The 17,810-nt window shown below is 32.9% G+C and overlaps 1 protein-coding gene across 1 annotated transcript; it reads right to left on the reverse strand.

Annotated features, from left to right (window-relative positions):
• Window positions 1-13,902: 13,902 nt before the first annotated feature.
• Window positions 13,903-16,764, reverse strand: LOC119831219 (chymotrypsin-1-like). The gene is made up of 5 exons (XM_038354510.1): window positions 16,725-16,764; window positions 16,000-16,210; window positions 15,234-15,468; window positions 14,593-14,766; window positions 13,903-14,115 (listed from the first exon to the last, which is right to left on the reverse strand). Exons 1-5 carry the CDS (start codon window positions 16,762-16,764, stop codon window positions 13,903-13,905), a joined length of 873 nt encoding a protein of 290 aa, XP_038210438.1.
• Window positions 16,765-17,810: the final 1,046 nt, after the last annotated feature.

The raw sequence follows: 17,810 nt of genomic DNA on the forward strand, positions 1-17,810 counted from the left end.
CCGAGATTGATTCAATCATCAATAGATATGACCAACCTAAATTCTTAATCGTGATAAATAGTTTATCAGATGTTTCGTTGTACTCCAACATTCAAATTAAAAATTAAATAGTATTCAGTATAATTGTAGGACATTTATCGAATCCACATAAATCGAATAACAAAACTTTAAAGTCGTGACCCTCTCTTCGCTCATAGCTTCGCCGCAGACCGGTAAATATCCTAAAAACGATAACATATTACATACAGTGAGAGAGCTGTAAACATCCCCGTATTTTAAATTCGCCGACTCCACGTTGGCAACCGCATCGCATATAATGCTGCGGAAACGACAACAGCTATTTTACTTATGTATTCTCTCGGGCTGCCAAAAGCATAAAGATTAATCGGTTTATAACCATTACAACAAGCTTTTGTAGAAAAACAAATTTGCCATTTATATGATGCTACGAAATCTTTCAAATAGATTTATATGACGTGTTACTTGCGCAATATAATTTTATACAAGTTATACAAAATATCAGTTTCAATAGACCTCTATTACACGATGTACTTTACGTATTAAAAATCTACCAGTAGCGAGGTCGTCGCCGACCCTTGCCGGTAATCACTCGCATTACACGCGTAATTTTTTTATTGAATTAACATGACTTTCTCTGATAGTTTGTAATGTTAGTGAATTAGTGAAAAAAATGATGTAAATATTTCCTTTTTCAAATTATGTAACGATGAAGGTAGAAGTTTTGGTATATGCATCACTATTGTCCCTATAATAACGGTAAACATTCTGATCCATATAAATGGTATTCCTTCGTAAACTGTTCTTTACACAGCATGACATACTATTTAAAAAAATCACTATTCTGCCTTAAAATCGTCTAAGTCGAACTAAACTAAATATAATTATTGCATTCATATAAAAATAATCATAAAAATCGATCCGCACAGAAAAGAGTTATGAAATAAAACACGAAAATAAACATTCTAATTGATAAGCTCCTTTTGTGAAGTCTTTTGAAAAATACCCCTTAATTACACTTATTTCAAATAAGAGCTAACTAAGAAATATGTCAGATAAACAACTTATCGCCACACACAGCTCACACAGGCGTTCAGGGAGTCCAAACTTTAAACCTCGTTACAGCTACTTCGGTGTAAACATCTTGTTACAACCCGTTAAAACCAATTACATGGCTAACTGAGAATAGATTAGAATGCACTTCTGGTCATGAGACCTTCTGATGAAGTCAGAAACTTTTGTTAATTAAAGCCAATGGAATTTTCGACGTGTCATTTAATAATGTTATAAGAGATGACTTGACACGGAGTGATTAAGATACTGAAAGCTAAATAACACGATATTCAAGTAAATTTATCATTTAAGGAGTCCACTTTAAGGAGATGTAAAAGAAGCATCAAAAGGAAATTCACAATAAGTTCAAAGTGTAATAATGGAAGATAAAGTGCGTGATATTTAATTTCTTAACTAATGAAATCGTTATTTCAAACACGTATACATAAAAAAGAAGAAGAAGAAATACAGTAATAAAATAAACAGTTGATAATATATATGTTTTTAACTTTATTTAAACAATAAATTTCAATGAATTATTGAATTTTCGTCTTTAACACTATTCGTATTAAGTTCAAAGTATCTACATAATAAAGTATGTTGTAAAATGCCCAATTTCTAGAAGCTTATGACTCATACATACCCCCCTCATTTAAACCCGTGTTTTCAATCTAGATCAATCATGCGAATTTGTAACGCTATTGTAAGTTATGTTATTCACCCCTGCTTTACGCCGCCCTACCGTAATAAAGTAAATATGATAATTATTTGCAGATTACAAGTAATTTTGTAGGGTGCAAATGTTAATGTAATGGTGATTTTTATCAATATATTGAGGGTTCGTTGCCAAATGAGTCCATACAATTTGTCACAAGTTACAAATACGTATAATAGGATAGACTATCTATACTAATTCTAATGTCATACGGAGGTAAGATTGTCCGTGTGTAAGTTTGTGACGTTATATTATGGGGTGGTCTCTCGATACTGAACTGATTTTTTTCGCCATTGAATTTGTATATGATACCTGAGATATCTATAGCACTCTGTAGTACTATATATGTACCACGGGCGAGTCCGCGTTGGACCACATATGACATTATATGACAAATTTCTCCGCCAGCCACTATGCAGGTTCAAATGGAATAGAATAACTGTACAATACTGAGGTTGATATCTGAACATAAGATTATTATTTTAACAAAAAAATATCTTAGGCACATGAAACCGAAAGAGTAGAAGAAATTCGATTACTGTGGCAGGATCACGGGTGGCCGAGAGGCTAGGCGTTGCTACGGTTAGGCAAGATACGCAGGTTCGAATCCTGCCTCGTGATCAAATTTTTTCTATTCTTTCAAAATTTCTCAAAAAAATATCTGCTTAAAAATTGTCAAAACTCAACCAAATTTAAATGGGATCACAAAGAAGGCAACAACTTTCGCATAACACAAAAATATCGATTCAAATAGAGCAAGAAAGACAAAAAAAATACAATGTAATTGATAACCATTCCTTCTTTGAAAGTCGATTAAATAGAGAATATTTATTGCTTCACTTATCTGTTAGTTGGGTGTTAAGTACCTATGCTATCAGTGATTCTATCAGCAAATTTTTTGATTTTTTTTTATTTTTATACATTCTTTAATTCATATTGGAACAATTTAAAAAATAGTACTATTTATTATATTTTAAAATGTCATGTTATTCTAAAAAGTCTTATTGGAATTGTGTTATCCTACTATTCTATCCTATCTTACTAACCTACCAATATGCCATATAATGCCAAAGTTTTTGAGGATGGATGTATATGTATGTGTATGTCTGTTTGTTACTCTTTCACGCAAAAAGTACTGAACCGATTGCAATGAAATTTGGAACGCAGATAGGTGAACAACTGGAATAACACATAGACAACTTTTTATCCTGATATTCCTACGGGATACAGACTTACGCGGTTGAAACCCCAAGGTTACTAGTTTAAAATAAAATTCAGTCTCGTGCAAAGACGAGCAACGATAGAAAATTTTAAACAAAGCGTTAATTGGGTTGTTTTTAGTCCTTCGAGGATAAACTTTATATCCTCTATAATTAAACTAGTTTTGGGTTGTATTAAGTATTCAAAGTGAACTTAATTTAATTAATGCTGTCCCTTTGTGAACCGATATAAATACGTAATGAGGGAAGGATGCTACTTTTTGATTAATCTGCAAGCACCCTGAACAAAGCATGTTTGTGTGTGTATTTTGCTTTGTGTGTCTATCGGAATGATTAAAAATAAACGGCCATGTGTGCGCCGAACGAATGGAATCAACGGTTTAACGTAATTAATTTATGAAATATAAAAGATAGATATGTATGAAAAGTTGACAAACTTTTCACAACTCTCTCTTTGAAGTAGTAAACTTTAGGATGTTTATTTTTATATATGTATTCTATTTGTTTTTTTTGTCTTTGTTCTGGTTGAGAATATTATATGCGGTTGTGAGTTATCATAATTATAATTAAAATAAAACATACATTTAGAAATCGTTAATGCTGTAGTTATCCTATCCTACTAATCCTACTTATATTATAAATATGAAAGTTTGTAAGGATGTTGCATGTCATTCTAAAAAAAATTATTGGAAGTGTGTTATCCGTCTATCCTATCCTACTAACCTACCAATATTATAAATGCGAAAGTTTTTGAGGATTGATGTATGTGTATGTGTATGTCTGTTTGTTGCTCTTTCACGCAATAACTACTGAACCGATTGCAATTATATTTGGTACGTAGACAGCTGGATAGCTGGAATAACATATAAGCAACTTTTTATCCCGATTTTCTTACGGGATACAGACTAACGCGGATTAAACCGCGGGGATTAGCTAGTATTATTATAAAGGGAACATGTTTGTTTCTGCTTTTTCCAATAAGCTCCCAAACAATCACATTTTAAAAGTTCTCAGCTTCATATAACATAGTAACAAATTCAGAATAATATAGCAAAATAATATCTAAGCAAATAAATGTTAGTTTATGGTATAAACATTCTTAGAAATATAAAACTCATTATCTTCTGAAGCAATATACGATCTATTGAAAACAAAGGATCGTTTTTGATGTCAGCTATATCTCATGTACAGGTTGACCACAAAACTATTGTTAAGGACTAAATATAAGGTTTGAAACTCTGTAATATATATTAGACAAGTATTGCGAAGGCTTGTAATTAATCTAGGTTATTATAGGTTATCTAGGTTTAATATACAAGATGCTAGATACTCCACATTTGTATTTATAGTACAGGTTGTTTGATAAGGCTCTAATTTGATTACGTCTGAGTTTTGGTTTAGAAGGCGTACGTTGTATTTTAGTGATTGATAGGGAACTGTACTGGTAAGCTACTACTGGTAAGCGTAGATGTAGTCTAAGATGAAGCGCGCTTCCCTAGAAGGTACCTATTCATTCTACTTATGAAGACCCCCAGATTATACCCGTACGTTTAAACCAGTGTACGAATATTTTATTTTTATTTAACCTTTTTTTTGGTTACTCGTACACAATAGTAAATTGGAACTTTATAAATTACAAAGATACGCACGTACACGTAACGTATAAAAAATCTAACTACAACGGCTACGGGTTTCACAAATAAATAATTTCAAATTAAAAGTTTAATTCAAATTTTAATTAAAAAAAAACGGCTTTTCGCATTCTTATGCTAGTGCATAAGACATAAATTCTCAGCGAATGTAATTAAAAAATAAAACAATTATTTGTTAAAAGAAGCGTAGTTGAATACATTCGAGCTTGAGTTTGAATTACAAAACACAAATCAAAGAAACTCCAATCTAGTTACTATTTAAATAGAACCCTGATCACACATTAAGATACGTCACATTTAAAATGGGGTATACGTGACGTCACCAATCGGTCTTATCAGGAATGTATTAAACTTACGAGTTCAGAACTTCGTCGTTCAAACTTTGCCTACATGTTATAGGCGTTTATGGCGAGGCCAATCTAATTGTGTCGTATTTGATTTTAATATTCCATACAATATTAGAATTTAGAATAATCATGTCCCTTAATTTATTGGGACACAAAACAATTCTTATAATACATTATAACTGAGTTGTTAATTCAATCTGTAAGATTTCTATTTGCTTTGATGTCTATAATAAACGATACGCATTCGTTTACAAATAAAATATAAGTAATTGACCTGCGATTATGTTGTTGTTTGCGCAGTTACACCTGCATATATATTACATTGCTATTTTATAATTTCTTTCTATTCTACTGTTTGTTATCACAAATAAAGGAAGAAAGAAAGAGAGAAAAAGGCAGATATGCGTTTTTCAAGGCGATACTTTATATGTTCATTAGACTTCGCTTTTTGTTCATATACTAACCACTAAAGCATAAACGATTTAAGTAAATATTAATCGATACAAGAGTTTTCATAACAACTATAGAGTAGTCTAGCAACCCACGTGTCTGGTGTATTCTAAAAACAACTTGTAAATGCAAGATTGCATAAATTATTGTACTATAAATAAGTAGAATGAAATATAAATATCAGAGATTGCAAATTCTTTGTTTTTCTTAAATGTGTAATGATTTTAAAAATATAATTGTAGTAGTAGTAGTAGTAGTTGTAGTTGTAGTTCCCACATATAAGTACATAAAGATTAAACGAAAATATATATTCTTAAAAAGTTAATTTACATTTAATTATTAAGACTGAAAACTAAGTATTTTTTTAATTATAGTTGGAACCTAAGCTGATAATTCGCCTGGCGGTAAGCAATCACAACCGCCAATTAACGTTCGTAGATGCGAATGCTTCTGCGAATGCGCTGCCCCCTTTAAGCAAGTAAGGGATTATTAAATGATTAACAGTGGTAATAAAGAAACGGATTAGGATGGGTCAGGAAAAGGAAACGCACCTTCAACTCCCCCACACATCACATAATGAATAACGCATTCGCATACTATTTGACGGCTCACAGTGGACGCAAAAACAAACAAAACCACATAAACTTAATGTTTATACAACATGAAACACCTACCCCCTGCGAGCGAGTCGAGCGAGTCTAAACCACCACGTGTACATAGCATATTTTGAAACATGGCTTGATAAAAAAACAGTTTTTGTGGTGTTCTGTCACGGATGATTATCGGGAATTAATTGCTTTGAACAAAAAGTTGGAATAACAAGTTAAGCCGATAATACGGGCATTTGGATAAACAGACACACTGATATGGGTTGGTAATAGATTAGTGCATCTAATTTATAATAATTAAAAAATAGAATTAAGCAGCCTTTCATACTGTCAAAACTTATCATTATGTGGCCACATGACAATGAACGCCTTTAAAGAAAGTAAAAGTGAAAGTTTTGGGGTAACAAAGAAAAAAAATTACAGTTGAATTGAGAACCTCCTACTTTTTTGAAGTCGGTTAAAAATTATTTTTAATACGCTTTTATTAGCTGTATGTTTGTAACCGACTCCTTTGGACTTGATTTTGATGCATTTAGAACGGAGAAATTTAATAAAAATTTTATACGCTTCCTTATCAAGGATTGGTTACAATACCAGAATTTTGCAAGTTTATCTTATTATCCTGATTAGCATCGACAGGATTAAATAATTTTCATATGTATACTCTGAATAATGGACTTATTTACTAAAATATATATTATACATGCGAAAGTTTATAAGGATGTGTATGTGTGTTTGTTGCTATTTCACGCAAAAACTGCTGAACCGATTGGAATGAAATTTGGTACGTAGACAGCTGGATAACTGGAATAACATATAGGCAACTTTCTATCCCAATATACCTACGGGATACGGACTTACGCGGGTGAAACCGCGGAGCGCAGCTACTAATTTATATAGGAATAGTAGCTGAAAAATAGTAGCATATTCGCTTAGTAGTTATGAATTATGCTTTAATTCTACCGTTTAATACAATCGCTTCATTGTAATTGCTTGCACAAATTATTAAAACGTGCAGAGGTCCAATAAAATATCCCGACTAACAGACATTATTATTATTTTGACAGATAGTGTGCGCGAACGAATTTCTGTTCTACGAAACGGATGCAATAGATAATGAACCATATTCACTTGCAATACGATATGTTATGTATTACGCTAGCGGTAAAGTTAAGTTGTCCCTGATAAGGCCGCATTCAAACCACGTACTCTTGGCATAGAGTCTGAATAGATATCTCTTGAAATGATACGACTCTCTCGATGCCAATAAAGCTCGATTTACATAAAATTCCCGTGAAATTATGTATTTCGACGATTGTTTGTTTAATTGTTATGAATTATAAATTTAGTTATAGTCATTTTTACATAATACAATACATGTATACACATATAAAACATACTCACAGAATCTATGTATCTCTAATCTATGTATCAATAAATGATTTTATTTCTAATTAGCTCTAACCCGCGTCATTCGCGTGATACCCGGGTAAAGAGGACTCTCTGTGCTAATTCAACTATAATCTATATCTGTACCAAATTTCATAAAAATGCGATACGCTGTTTTCGCGTGAGAGATTAAATAACATCCAACTATACATCCATACTAAACTTTCGCGTTTATGAAATTAGTAGTATTAATTTGATGCAAAACAAATAAATTTTTTTCCAAAACTTTTCCCACATCGTTGGTCAAATGTAAATTTAAGTTTTATGATATTTACAGGTTTCGAAAATAGATTAAATCGTTCGTATCTATAGGTAAATAGTTAACCAATTAACATGGCGTAATTAAAATGTTTACGGGTTTAAATTTCAATACACAAACGCAATAAATAGACCGCACCTGCTGGAAAACATATTTAATATACATACGTTTGTTTCTAATTTAATCTTTCAAATATTAATTTATTGTCATCATCAGCCCATATATGTTCCCACTGCTGGGACACAGGCCTCCTATGAGGGTTCAGGCCATAATCCACCACGCTGGCCAAGTGCGGGTTGGCAGATGTCACATGTCGTAGAACTTTAATTTATTGTATTGAATATCTATGATTGAAGTTGCATCGTTCAAAGTAGGCAAAGTGCTATGCTATAGCTATGAGATAATAAGGAAATGGTTAAGGTAATCGAGTGAGCGACCTTGTCTTGTGATAAGAAGATATATAAAGAATATTCCGGCTTTTAGTACTATCCTTTCCTCTTATCCTACTTCCTACTAATATTATAAATGCGAAAGTTTGTAAGGATGTGTGTGTGTTTGTTGCTCTTTCACGCAAAAGCTACTGAACCGATTGCAATGAAATTTGGTACGTAGATAGCTGGACAACTGGAATAACATATAGGCAACTTTTTATCCCGATATTCCTACGGGATACGGACTTACGCGGGTGAAACCGCGGGGCGCAGCTAGTATACAATAAGGAAGCAAAGGAACAGGTGGGCCACCTGGTGTTACGTGGTCACTACCGCTTAAACACTTGTAACGCTGGTGGTGCCTTGACGGTTTTGAAGGCAAATACATTTTTTTTAATATATTAAGGATTTTTTTATATTTTTTTTTTACATTTGCTAAACTAGAACTAGACTTGAACATATAAAACATCAATATCTAAAAACCTATGGATTGCGTCATCAAGGAAAGAGGTCCATTGAATCCAACGCATCCATTCGGGATCATTGATTTCAACAGATATTATGCAGACTCCATAATGGCAAAGTCGTGAATTAAAACTCCATTCGTGTTAAACTTTTGATCGCATGCAACTCTTTGTCTCGAGTGCACAAAATGTCTAGATAAACGTAATTTAATATGAAATATTTAATGAATAAAAATAGATGTGTAAAGTCGGAAGTTGCAAGCTACGGTTTGTAAGGCTTACATTATACGTTTATATATGTTATTCATACATATAAATACAAAAACAGCCTCCTTTTAACAAAAAATAAGTAAAAAACGTTAATCTTCTTCAAAATTTATTTAAAACACAATGTCAAATCGAAGTCTGCGCCGTAATCCAATAAAGCATTTTGTGTTCAAAACTGATTCCATTTGAATTAAACTTTAACTTTTTGAATAATAAATTGTACTTATTATTTTGTTACACTGATCATTTTAACATTAGTATAGAGTTTATAAAAACTCCGATAGAGGGCGCTATATTAATAATGTGAGATATTACATCACTATTAATTTCCTTGACCACACGGACGAAACTAAGGTGAGAAAGGCACACATATAAATTGACTTAATAAAATTACAAATATTATTTCATTATGAATATACAAACAAACACATCATCCTTGTTAAGTACCGATATCGGGAAATCCATGAATTTTAATGCCTCCACTTTCATACAGCCCGCTTAACGCCTCTCTCAGCAATCGATCACGGCCTTACTATGTGTCACTTTGAGATCAACTCCGTACAATATCCCGGGATATTTTTAATATAACGCTGTATGGCCATTATTGACTGCAAAGTCTATTGTTGTATATTGTTATAGCACGAAACGGGTACAATACTATGCAATGAATGCTTGAAAACGTTTAAAGTGATAAGTCTGCACTTAGTGTGAAGTTATAAAACAGATAATTGAAGACGTAATCTTTCATTCAAATATACTTCCCTGGCATTTGACTTGCTAATTTTGATCATATGTTGTCTGATAAAAAAGCAGTGGTGGCTCAGTGGTGAGAACCTCGGACTTCAAAATCGATAAGTCGGGGTTCGAGAGGGCGAGCGTGCAGGAAATAAATTGATTTTTCAATTTATCTGCACATGTGAATAACATCACCACTGCTTAAAACGGTGAAGGAAAACATCGTGAAAAAACCGGCATGTCCAAGAATCAAAAAGTTCGACGACATGTGACATCTGCCAACCCGCACTTGGCCAGCGTGGTGGATTATGGCCTGAACTCTCATAGGAGGCCTGTTTCCCAGCAGTGGGAACGTATATGGGCTGATGATGATGGTTGTCTGATAGAGATCAATTGTTTGTGATAAGACCGCCTTTTACACAATATTACATGTGCTGTTATTTTAATTGAGGTCCAACAAATACTTATTATATATTATTCATATACACAACTTTAAATATGTTATACACAATTGTAAATATGTAAATAGCTTCTAAATTGGATTAAAAAAAATCGCATCTATTTTCATTGAAAAAAACCACGACAGCGGCACATGTGGAAAATACAGGAATATCGAGTTTATTGAAATAGTGTTGAAAATTGCAGCACAATCTCAATATGATTTAAGGCCCAAAAAGTTTAAAATTGCCTGAATTCTCATCAATTAGTTGATAACTAAAAGTTTTGCTTCTAATAACTATATCGCTGGAACGTTAATGGCGAAAATAAATTAAGAAAATTTTATTCCATAGATTATACAAGGCTTATTCCATTTTAGAATAACGAACGTTACGTTACGTTTAATTTAAAATTGGTTATACATCTTTAACAATATTATTCTTACCTGATTGGGGGTTTATGCGTTTAATTAGTGTATCAAGCTTGTTTTAATAATGCTGGGCTGGGTAAAGAGGAACCTGAGTAAACTTTGGTGAAATATTATTTTTACTCGAGTCGAGTATCCGCCTTTTATTACTGTGTCGTGTAATTTTATCATTTATAACTGGATTAACTGGTTACGGGTGAGATGATTGATTAATTAATTAATTCTATTGATTACATTTAAATGGTTTTTAAGTACTAAAATGAGCAATGGAAAAAAAATGTATGTAATATACTCTTTTATACATAATAATATTGCTTACACCAAAATCATTATTAGAGAAAAGCTGTTGTTATTTTCAGCAGATTCGGTTATGAATTCGTGTCATATAATTTAAGTTAGGTTCTCAATTTGACTGTTTTAAACCGACTTCAAAAATTCGTTACTATTTTTTCGTGTTTGATAATATAATCATAACTTTTTACTCTATTTACTTGGTGAATTGATTTTTATGGGGTCGCGGACTTCCTCTCTCCATATTCGTACTGTTTTAACTAAATAAAACGTCTTGGGAAACCGTCGGAAATAAATGCGTGTTAAATTGCTTATTTTATAGGCTTATTGAACAATATCTTATATACGTAAAAAGATATTAATATAGATAAGATAAGAAAAGTTTACGACTGCTTGTAAACACGCTAATTATTGACGTAAATAATAATGTTGATGAAACAAACCCACGTCATAAGCCTACATACATCCGACGTCATTTAGAAATTGGTGGAATAAAGAAATTCGTCTGAAAATACCTGCCTACATGTAATTTATTTATGAAACATTGAATATACAATAGTATATATATACAATAGGATTAGATGACGTTATTAATGAATATTAACATTTATTTAGAAAAACTACAGTAAATGTCAAACCATAAACCTTCCTTTTCAAGTAGTGTTATAATATACATTTAACGCTACGCTACGGTATCGGAAAATCGTAAAATAAGCGAGTAATAAAATAAAATTTTAATTAGACCCCGTCGCTCAGTAATGTCGCATCAAACTTGGATTGCCAGAATTAATTAAAATTAAACGTCACAATGTTCTCGAAATTAGGTTAGTCAGGTGTAATCTTATTTTGATGACGTCATTTTCTTATGTTCACCTTAATAATATTTGCGTATATTTAGCCTGAATATTTAGGAATAATACTGTAGCTTCATTTTGGCAGTATGAAGTGACGTATGGGAAACTTTGAGAGGATATTTAGTCCTTTGAAAAATTTTATTTCGGGTTCTGTTTCTCAGAGGTCGAAATGATTTTTCTTTGTCATGTAGTAGTTCGAAGAAGCTTAACTTCAAGTTAGTAAGGTCGCCGTCTTCGTCTCGCGACCGCCATTTTAAAAAGAGGAATTCCTGAACTAAACTTGAACATAAAACCTAAACATAAATAAATTTGATGCGGCTGTATTTGAAGCAAATTACAAAATGAAAACATACAGGACAACTTTTAAGGTGTCTTAAATAAAACAAACAATTATAAATCACAACATTACGTCAATAAAGAAAAGAGGGCTTCTTAAATAGACCCAGTGAATGGATATTATACGTTGTGAGTTTGAGGTGACTGGACATAAAGGAATGGTGTTTCACTACGTTTTTCATATTGTAAATACTACTCAGTGAATAAATATGCGAACAGTAAATCAAATCCTTTGGATTAAAGCTAGTAGGTAATATAGAAAAAATACAATCCATAATTAGTTCAAAAAACGTAAATTTTTAAACGTAAATCTGTTATAAGCCAGTTTTTACACAGAACTCGAAAAAAAGATATTACTGCACATGTCTATTATTAAAATAGCCACTTCAATACAACGAAGGCCAGTTCAATGAAACCTTTCAGACGCAGTGAATTGTGAGGCTAAATTAATAAGTAATTTTCAATCGTTTTCGAAGTAACTGTTGAAGTTACTGGATATTGTTTTCCAAGTGAATAAAATGCCAGATGCAGGTTATTGTAAATTGGTGTAAATTTAATATTTTCGAACTCGGAATGTAGGTGTTTGAGAGGCGAGCTTTTTAATCAATGTAAGGGCTTAAATTTGTTTTTAAATCCAATCGTATTTATCGAGTATGAAAAGTTAACAATAGTAAGTTAAAAGTTATAACCATCAATTCAATTGGTTTAGCTATTTTCGAGGTATGTGTTTGAAAAATGCATAAGGGATTCATGGTAGATTTAAAAATGTATTCATAAATTTGTTTAAACCATAATCGACTAATATTAGTTAAACTTTTGCGTGATTGCCCATTGCTCTTAACAACTTCTAGTTTCTGTTTACATATGTCTTTATATATTATCAAACATTTCTACAGTATGCTGTCAGCAATTAAAAATATTATAATATTTAATATTACATTTTATCTTGTTAATTAGCGGTACTCGATTGCTTTTAAATTTTCCAATTTCTATATTTTAAAACATTTATTTACCCTTGATTAAACTACTATGAACTTCTCAGATACATGCTCATCGAAGAAAAGTTCTTATTTCAAAGTAACTTTAGACTGAAAATAGCTCAAGAAAGAATTCAGCTAAAGCGTAACTCAACGTCATACAATACGAATGTTAACACTACCGACTCAACGTTTGATCACTCCACTTCAAATTCGATTCCTTTTGAACGGCGGATTTTTGAGACCCAGAAAGTGAGAATGTTTAGACCTTAACTCGGTATAAAGGTTGCTTTAAATTCCTTTTATTGTGAGCTCTTTGAATGTAAAGCTTGAAACTGTTCTTAATGTATGAAGTAAAATCTTTTCACTGGTGATTTAATGCCATTGTTTGGAGGAATGTTTGGAACGCTTTTGTAGTACTGAATGTACTGGGTTTGGAGTTAGGACGTCAATTATATTATGTTACTTTTAGATTGTGATTATAATTAATCTACCTATAGATATAATGAAACAGTATCCAGACTGATTTTCTGTTTCTGAGCTTTCTTAAGAAGAGCATTTGCATTTTAATATGGATTTTAATGGACCCCTAAGAAATGGTTAGTAATTCGTTTTTATTTTAGTCTGTTCGTTTGTTTGGCGTAATAATTATAATAAAATCAGTTGGAGTCTTTGTATATCTTGGCACAATAACTTCACTTTTATTTTAATTAGATAGCATTCCTATACCTTATGTTAGAATACTGTCGTATTAACCCGATTGTCAGTCTAACGCTGCGCTAAAGTTTAAATGTTCGATCCCTGAAATGAAGGAAAAAATAAAAATGCAATCATGTGTTACGTGTATTGTACATAGTCATAGAACAGGGCACATAAGTTCTTAATATGGTCTAAACCTATTACGACCGAAGTCAATAAATATACTCGTTCTTAGGACATTCCCTCATACTCCAGCTCAATTTGTCTTCATACTGCATATCAGCAAGCACGCTCATGATCCAGTCCTTATAGTTACTGATCCGTGTAAACATATCTGGTGCCCCTAGAGCGCATGGTATGCCCCAGGAAGTTAGGCCGATTTGTTCCTCGTTGTCTGCACATACGAGGGGACTGCCGGAGTCACCCTGGAAATAATTTGTAAGACAGTTTCATTAAGCCTGGAGTTGAATGTTATGAGGACATTTGACGAATTCAGTACTTACTACTTGGATTTCTCGTTTGCATCTGTTATTGTTAAACGATTCCAAAGTTTTCCAAAATTTCGATATATATTCTTTCATTGGTTTCTTTAGAATCGTCATTAATAAAACAGTAGATTCGAGTTTTAAAAGCTATACGAGTAGACCAAAGTATATTTCTTTACCATAAAAATGCTTGGTCATTTATGACTAGCGGTTCAAATGGGAGTTTTTCCTTTTCTTTTTCCGCCCGCGGGGTACATGTGTATTACACCTTATAACAGTCAAAGATCAATCCAAAAGCATTTAGATATCCAGGTGAAGGTCCAGTGGTTTCTGAGATAAGCGCGTTCAAACAAATAAACTCTTCGGCTTTATGTGATCAGTATAGTATTATATATAGAGTTGAAATTATCTACTTACCTTACACGTTCCTTTTCCCGGTGCCCTATATGCGCATATTTCCTTCTCAGAATCTATGAAGGGAGGGATGAGGTTCAGAGACTTTCCTACGCGACGTGTTTCATCGAAACAATACGTGGAGTTTATAGTGACCATCTCTAACTCAATAAGTTCTTGGCTTGTGTTTCCTCGGAGCTGTAATATAAAGAGTCATTAACACAATATTTTTAATATGAAACTTAAAGGTATATATGTACATAGATATGTGTTCTATTATTGGACAGCACAACCTACCATACCGATCGGATTGAAATTTGTCACGCAGTTAGCCATTGACGCAGGCATTCGTTAAAAAAAATCATAAATTATATCCTCAAAGTGAAAAAATAGGGGATGAAAGTTGGTAACTGAAAATCTATTTTACCTACACGCACGAAGGTGTGGGCAACAGCTAGGGTTCAATTGAAATTATTTTTATACATTTTCGGAACATTCAGATATCTTTTCTGTGGTTCTTATTAATTTAATTACATTATTATTCACGATCTCGCTGTTAATTAAGCATAATAAAATTACTAGTATACTGATGAAGCGGCTGATAAGGATAGTTTAATAAAGCTGTTATATATTATACATCTCATAAGAAAGAGAAAATAGCTTACAGATTGACTGCCCCATCCCAAAATTATTGCAGCGACTCCATCATTTACTCTGTTAAAATTGACGGTTACTGGTTGCACCATCATTGAGAACTCTATACTGGAGTTTGTCACCAGAATGGCAATATCGTTTTTAACATATTGTAATGTAAATTCTGGGTGAGTGTAGTTCTTAATTATTTTGTAGTTTTGCCCAGAACCATCTCTCACGTTGGTTCCCACGGTTGCCATGTACGTGCTAAAATGTTTAAGATTTTTTCATCGTTTTTTAATTTCGTTGTTTTTATAAAGCTTTTTAATACTTAGATATATCAGGTTAACTAAGAAGATATAAATTTCAGTTTGAATAACTTAATCGTACTTTTTGCTATGCAGTTATAACGAGTATAAAAATTGAATATGTATGAAAAATTACATTACAAGACCAAACTGTTCTACGTTTACTGTAACTACTAAATAGAACAATGGCAAAGAAAAGGTAAAAGTAATTTTTTTTTCTTTTTTCGGTAGTGTCTTTTCATATGAACCGACTAATCTTTTAAAACAGAAGTTAGCTATTCGAGGTATTAAAATTAATCTAATCTTTTTTATATATATATAGTTCGACGACATGCGACATCTGCCAACCCGCACTTGGCCAGCGTGGTAGATTATGGCCTAAACCCTCATAGGAGGCCTGTGTCCCAGCAGTGGGAACATATATGGGCTGATGATGATGATGATGATGAATCTTTTTTATGAGTTTAGAGACATCGGTAGACTATCTAACCTTGCCAATTGGCCATTATAAAACGCCGACTCCACACAATGAGCAGCTGTCAAAATATGTCTATCAGTGATAATAGATCCGGCGCATTGAAATCTCTTGTTAACATCTCCAAATGATAGAGCTGCGATCCAGGGGGTGTATTCTGCGGTATCACCACCAGCTATGCGAACTGATAGGCCTGGCAGAACTGGCACATCGAGCGATTCTAGCACTGGAACAAATGCATGTTAAAATATAAACATACGAAAAATTGTACCCCCCCCTTGCTATACTCAGTGGAATTAATAGATTTGCATAGTCCAGCGCTTAACACGCATAGTTTCCGGGAAATTATCCCATTCCCTGTTCAAAATTTCATCCTAATCGATTTAGTTGTTTAGGTGTTAAGAAAAGACAGAAAGACAAATACACAGAGTTCCTTTCGCATTTATAATATTATTTTTTGATATCTTGGTATCTATGAATATTTTTCTTAGTATAGTGATCTATCATCGCACAGCCCAAACCACTACATGCATGAGATAGATGTTATGAATTAAGCATTCGTTAAGAAGGGATTTTGATAAATTCAACCCCCAAGGGGATGAAAAAGGGATGAAAATTTGTGCCATGAAAATTTAATAAGACCGCGCGGGCAAAGCTGCGGACAGTAGCTAGTTTATAGATTCCGGATTCCGAGGAGGATACCGGTTTATTCCGAAATAGCTGCTAAGGTATACACTTACCTGCAGCCGCGATCAACAACTTTATCAATAGAAGCAACATGTCGAGTTTACACGGAATTCGGGCCAATACTGAACATGACGGTTAATAAACCTTGAAGAAGTGTAATAAAATTTATCTTTAAATGTATCATTTGCATATAAAATGCATAGTGATAGTGGAATGTACTACTTTCATTGATTAAATTGATCACAATAAGGACATAAAACTAGCGAAGGGTATGCTATTGTTGTTAATACTATAATTTCCTAGGAAGTAATGGTTATTGAACTTTTAAATGACTTCTAAAAATAAAGTATACTTTGACACGAATCTATATAATATCATTTGTATTCTTTATTATTTTTTAATTACTATACTACAAATGAGTTGGGTTACCTTATAAGCGATTAGAACCATCACGAACATTTGCAGAGGCCATATACCTCTTTAAATGAAGTACTAACCAACCAACCACCAACTTGAGTGGGTAACAGATAAGGAAAAGAGCAATGCTGGGAATCATTTGACTTACATAAAAACTGAATACAGGGAAAGGTAAGGAAAAGGATGCGGGCGTCTTACCCCACTCACTGAGTGAAAAGTCTATCAGATTTAACAAAGCATCATGCAATTAATCAAATCTTTTACACCATCTTTTTAAAGTTAGCAATGTTTAGAATTTCCTGTCGCCATTTGTATTAGGGAGAAATAATATTATAGTTAATTTAAGATGTGATTTTCTGGGTTGACGTAACTCACCACCCACAATGACACAGTTTATGGGGAATGCTTCACCACTTTCCATCAGGTGGGAGCTTTATTCAAACATCTGATGTAAAGGTAGCATTAAAAACGGCAATTTTTGTGTTTAGGTATGAATGGATACACACACAGAATTACTTTGTAATATAATGACGTAAATTCCTTACTCCGCCTTTTGCACCCAGATTAAAATGGCATTACCAAGGCCGTGAGGAATATTCGAGAAGCTTAGTCATTTAGTTTCTCCGTGATTACTGATTCAGTCCGTCTTTATCACATCAGGCGAAGTTGAGATCAACCTAGAATACTCAATTACGAGGACAATATGGCGACAAGTTTCAAGA

This window comes from Zerene cesonia, chromosome 13, assembly GCF_012273895.1.
Source record: "Zerene cesonia ecotype Mississippi chromosome 13, Zerene_cesonia_1.1, whole genome shotgun sequence".
Taxonomy (NCBI): Eukaryota; Metazoa; Arthropoda; class Insecta; order Lepidoptera; family Pieridae; genus Zerene; species Zerene cesonia.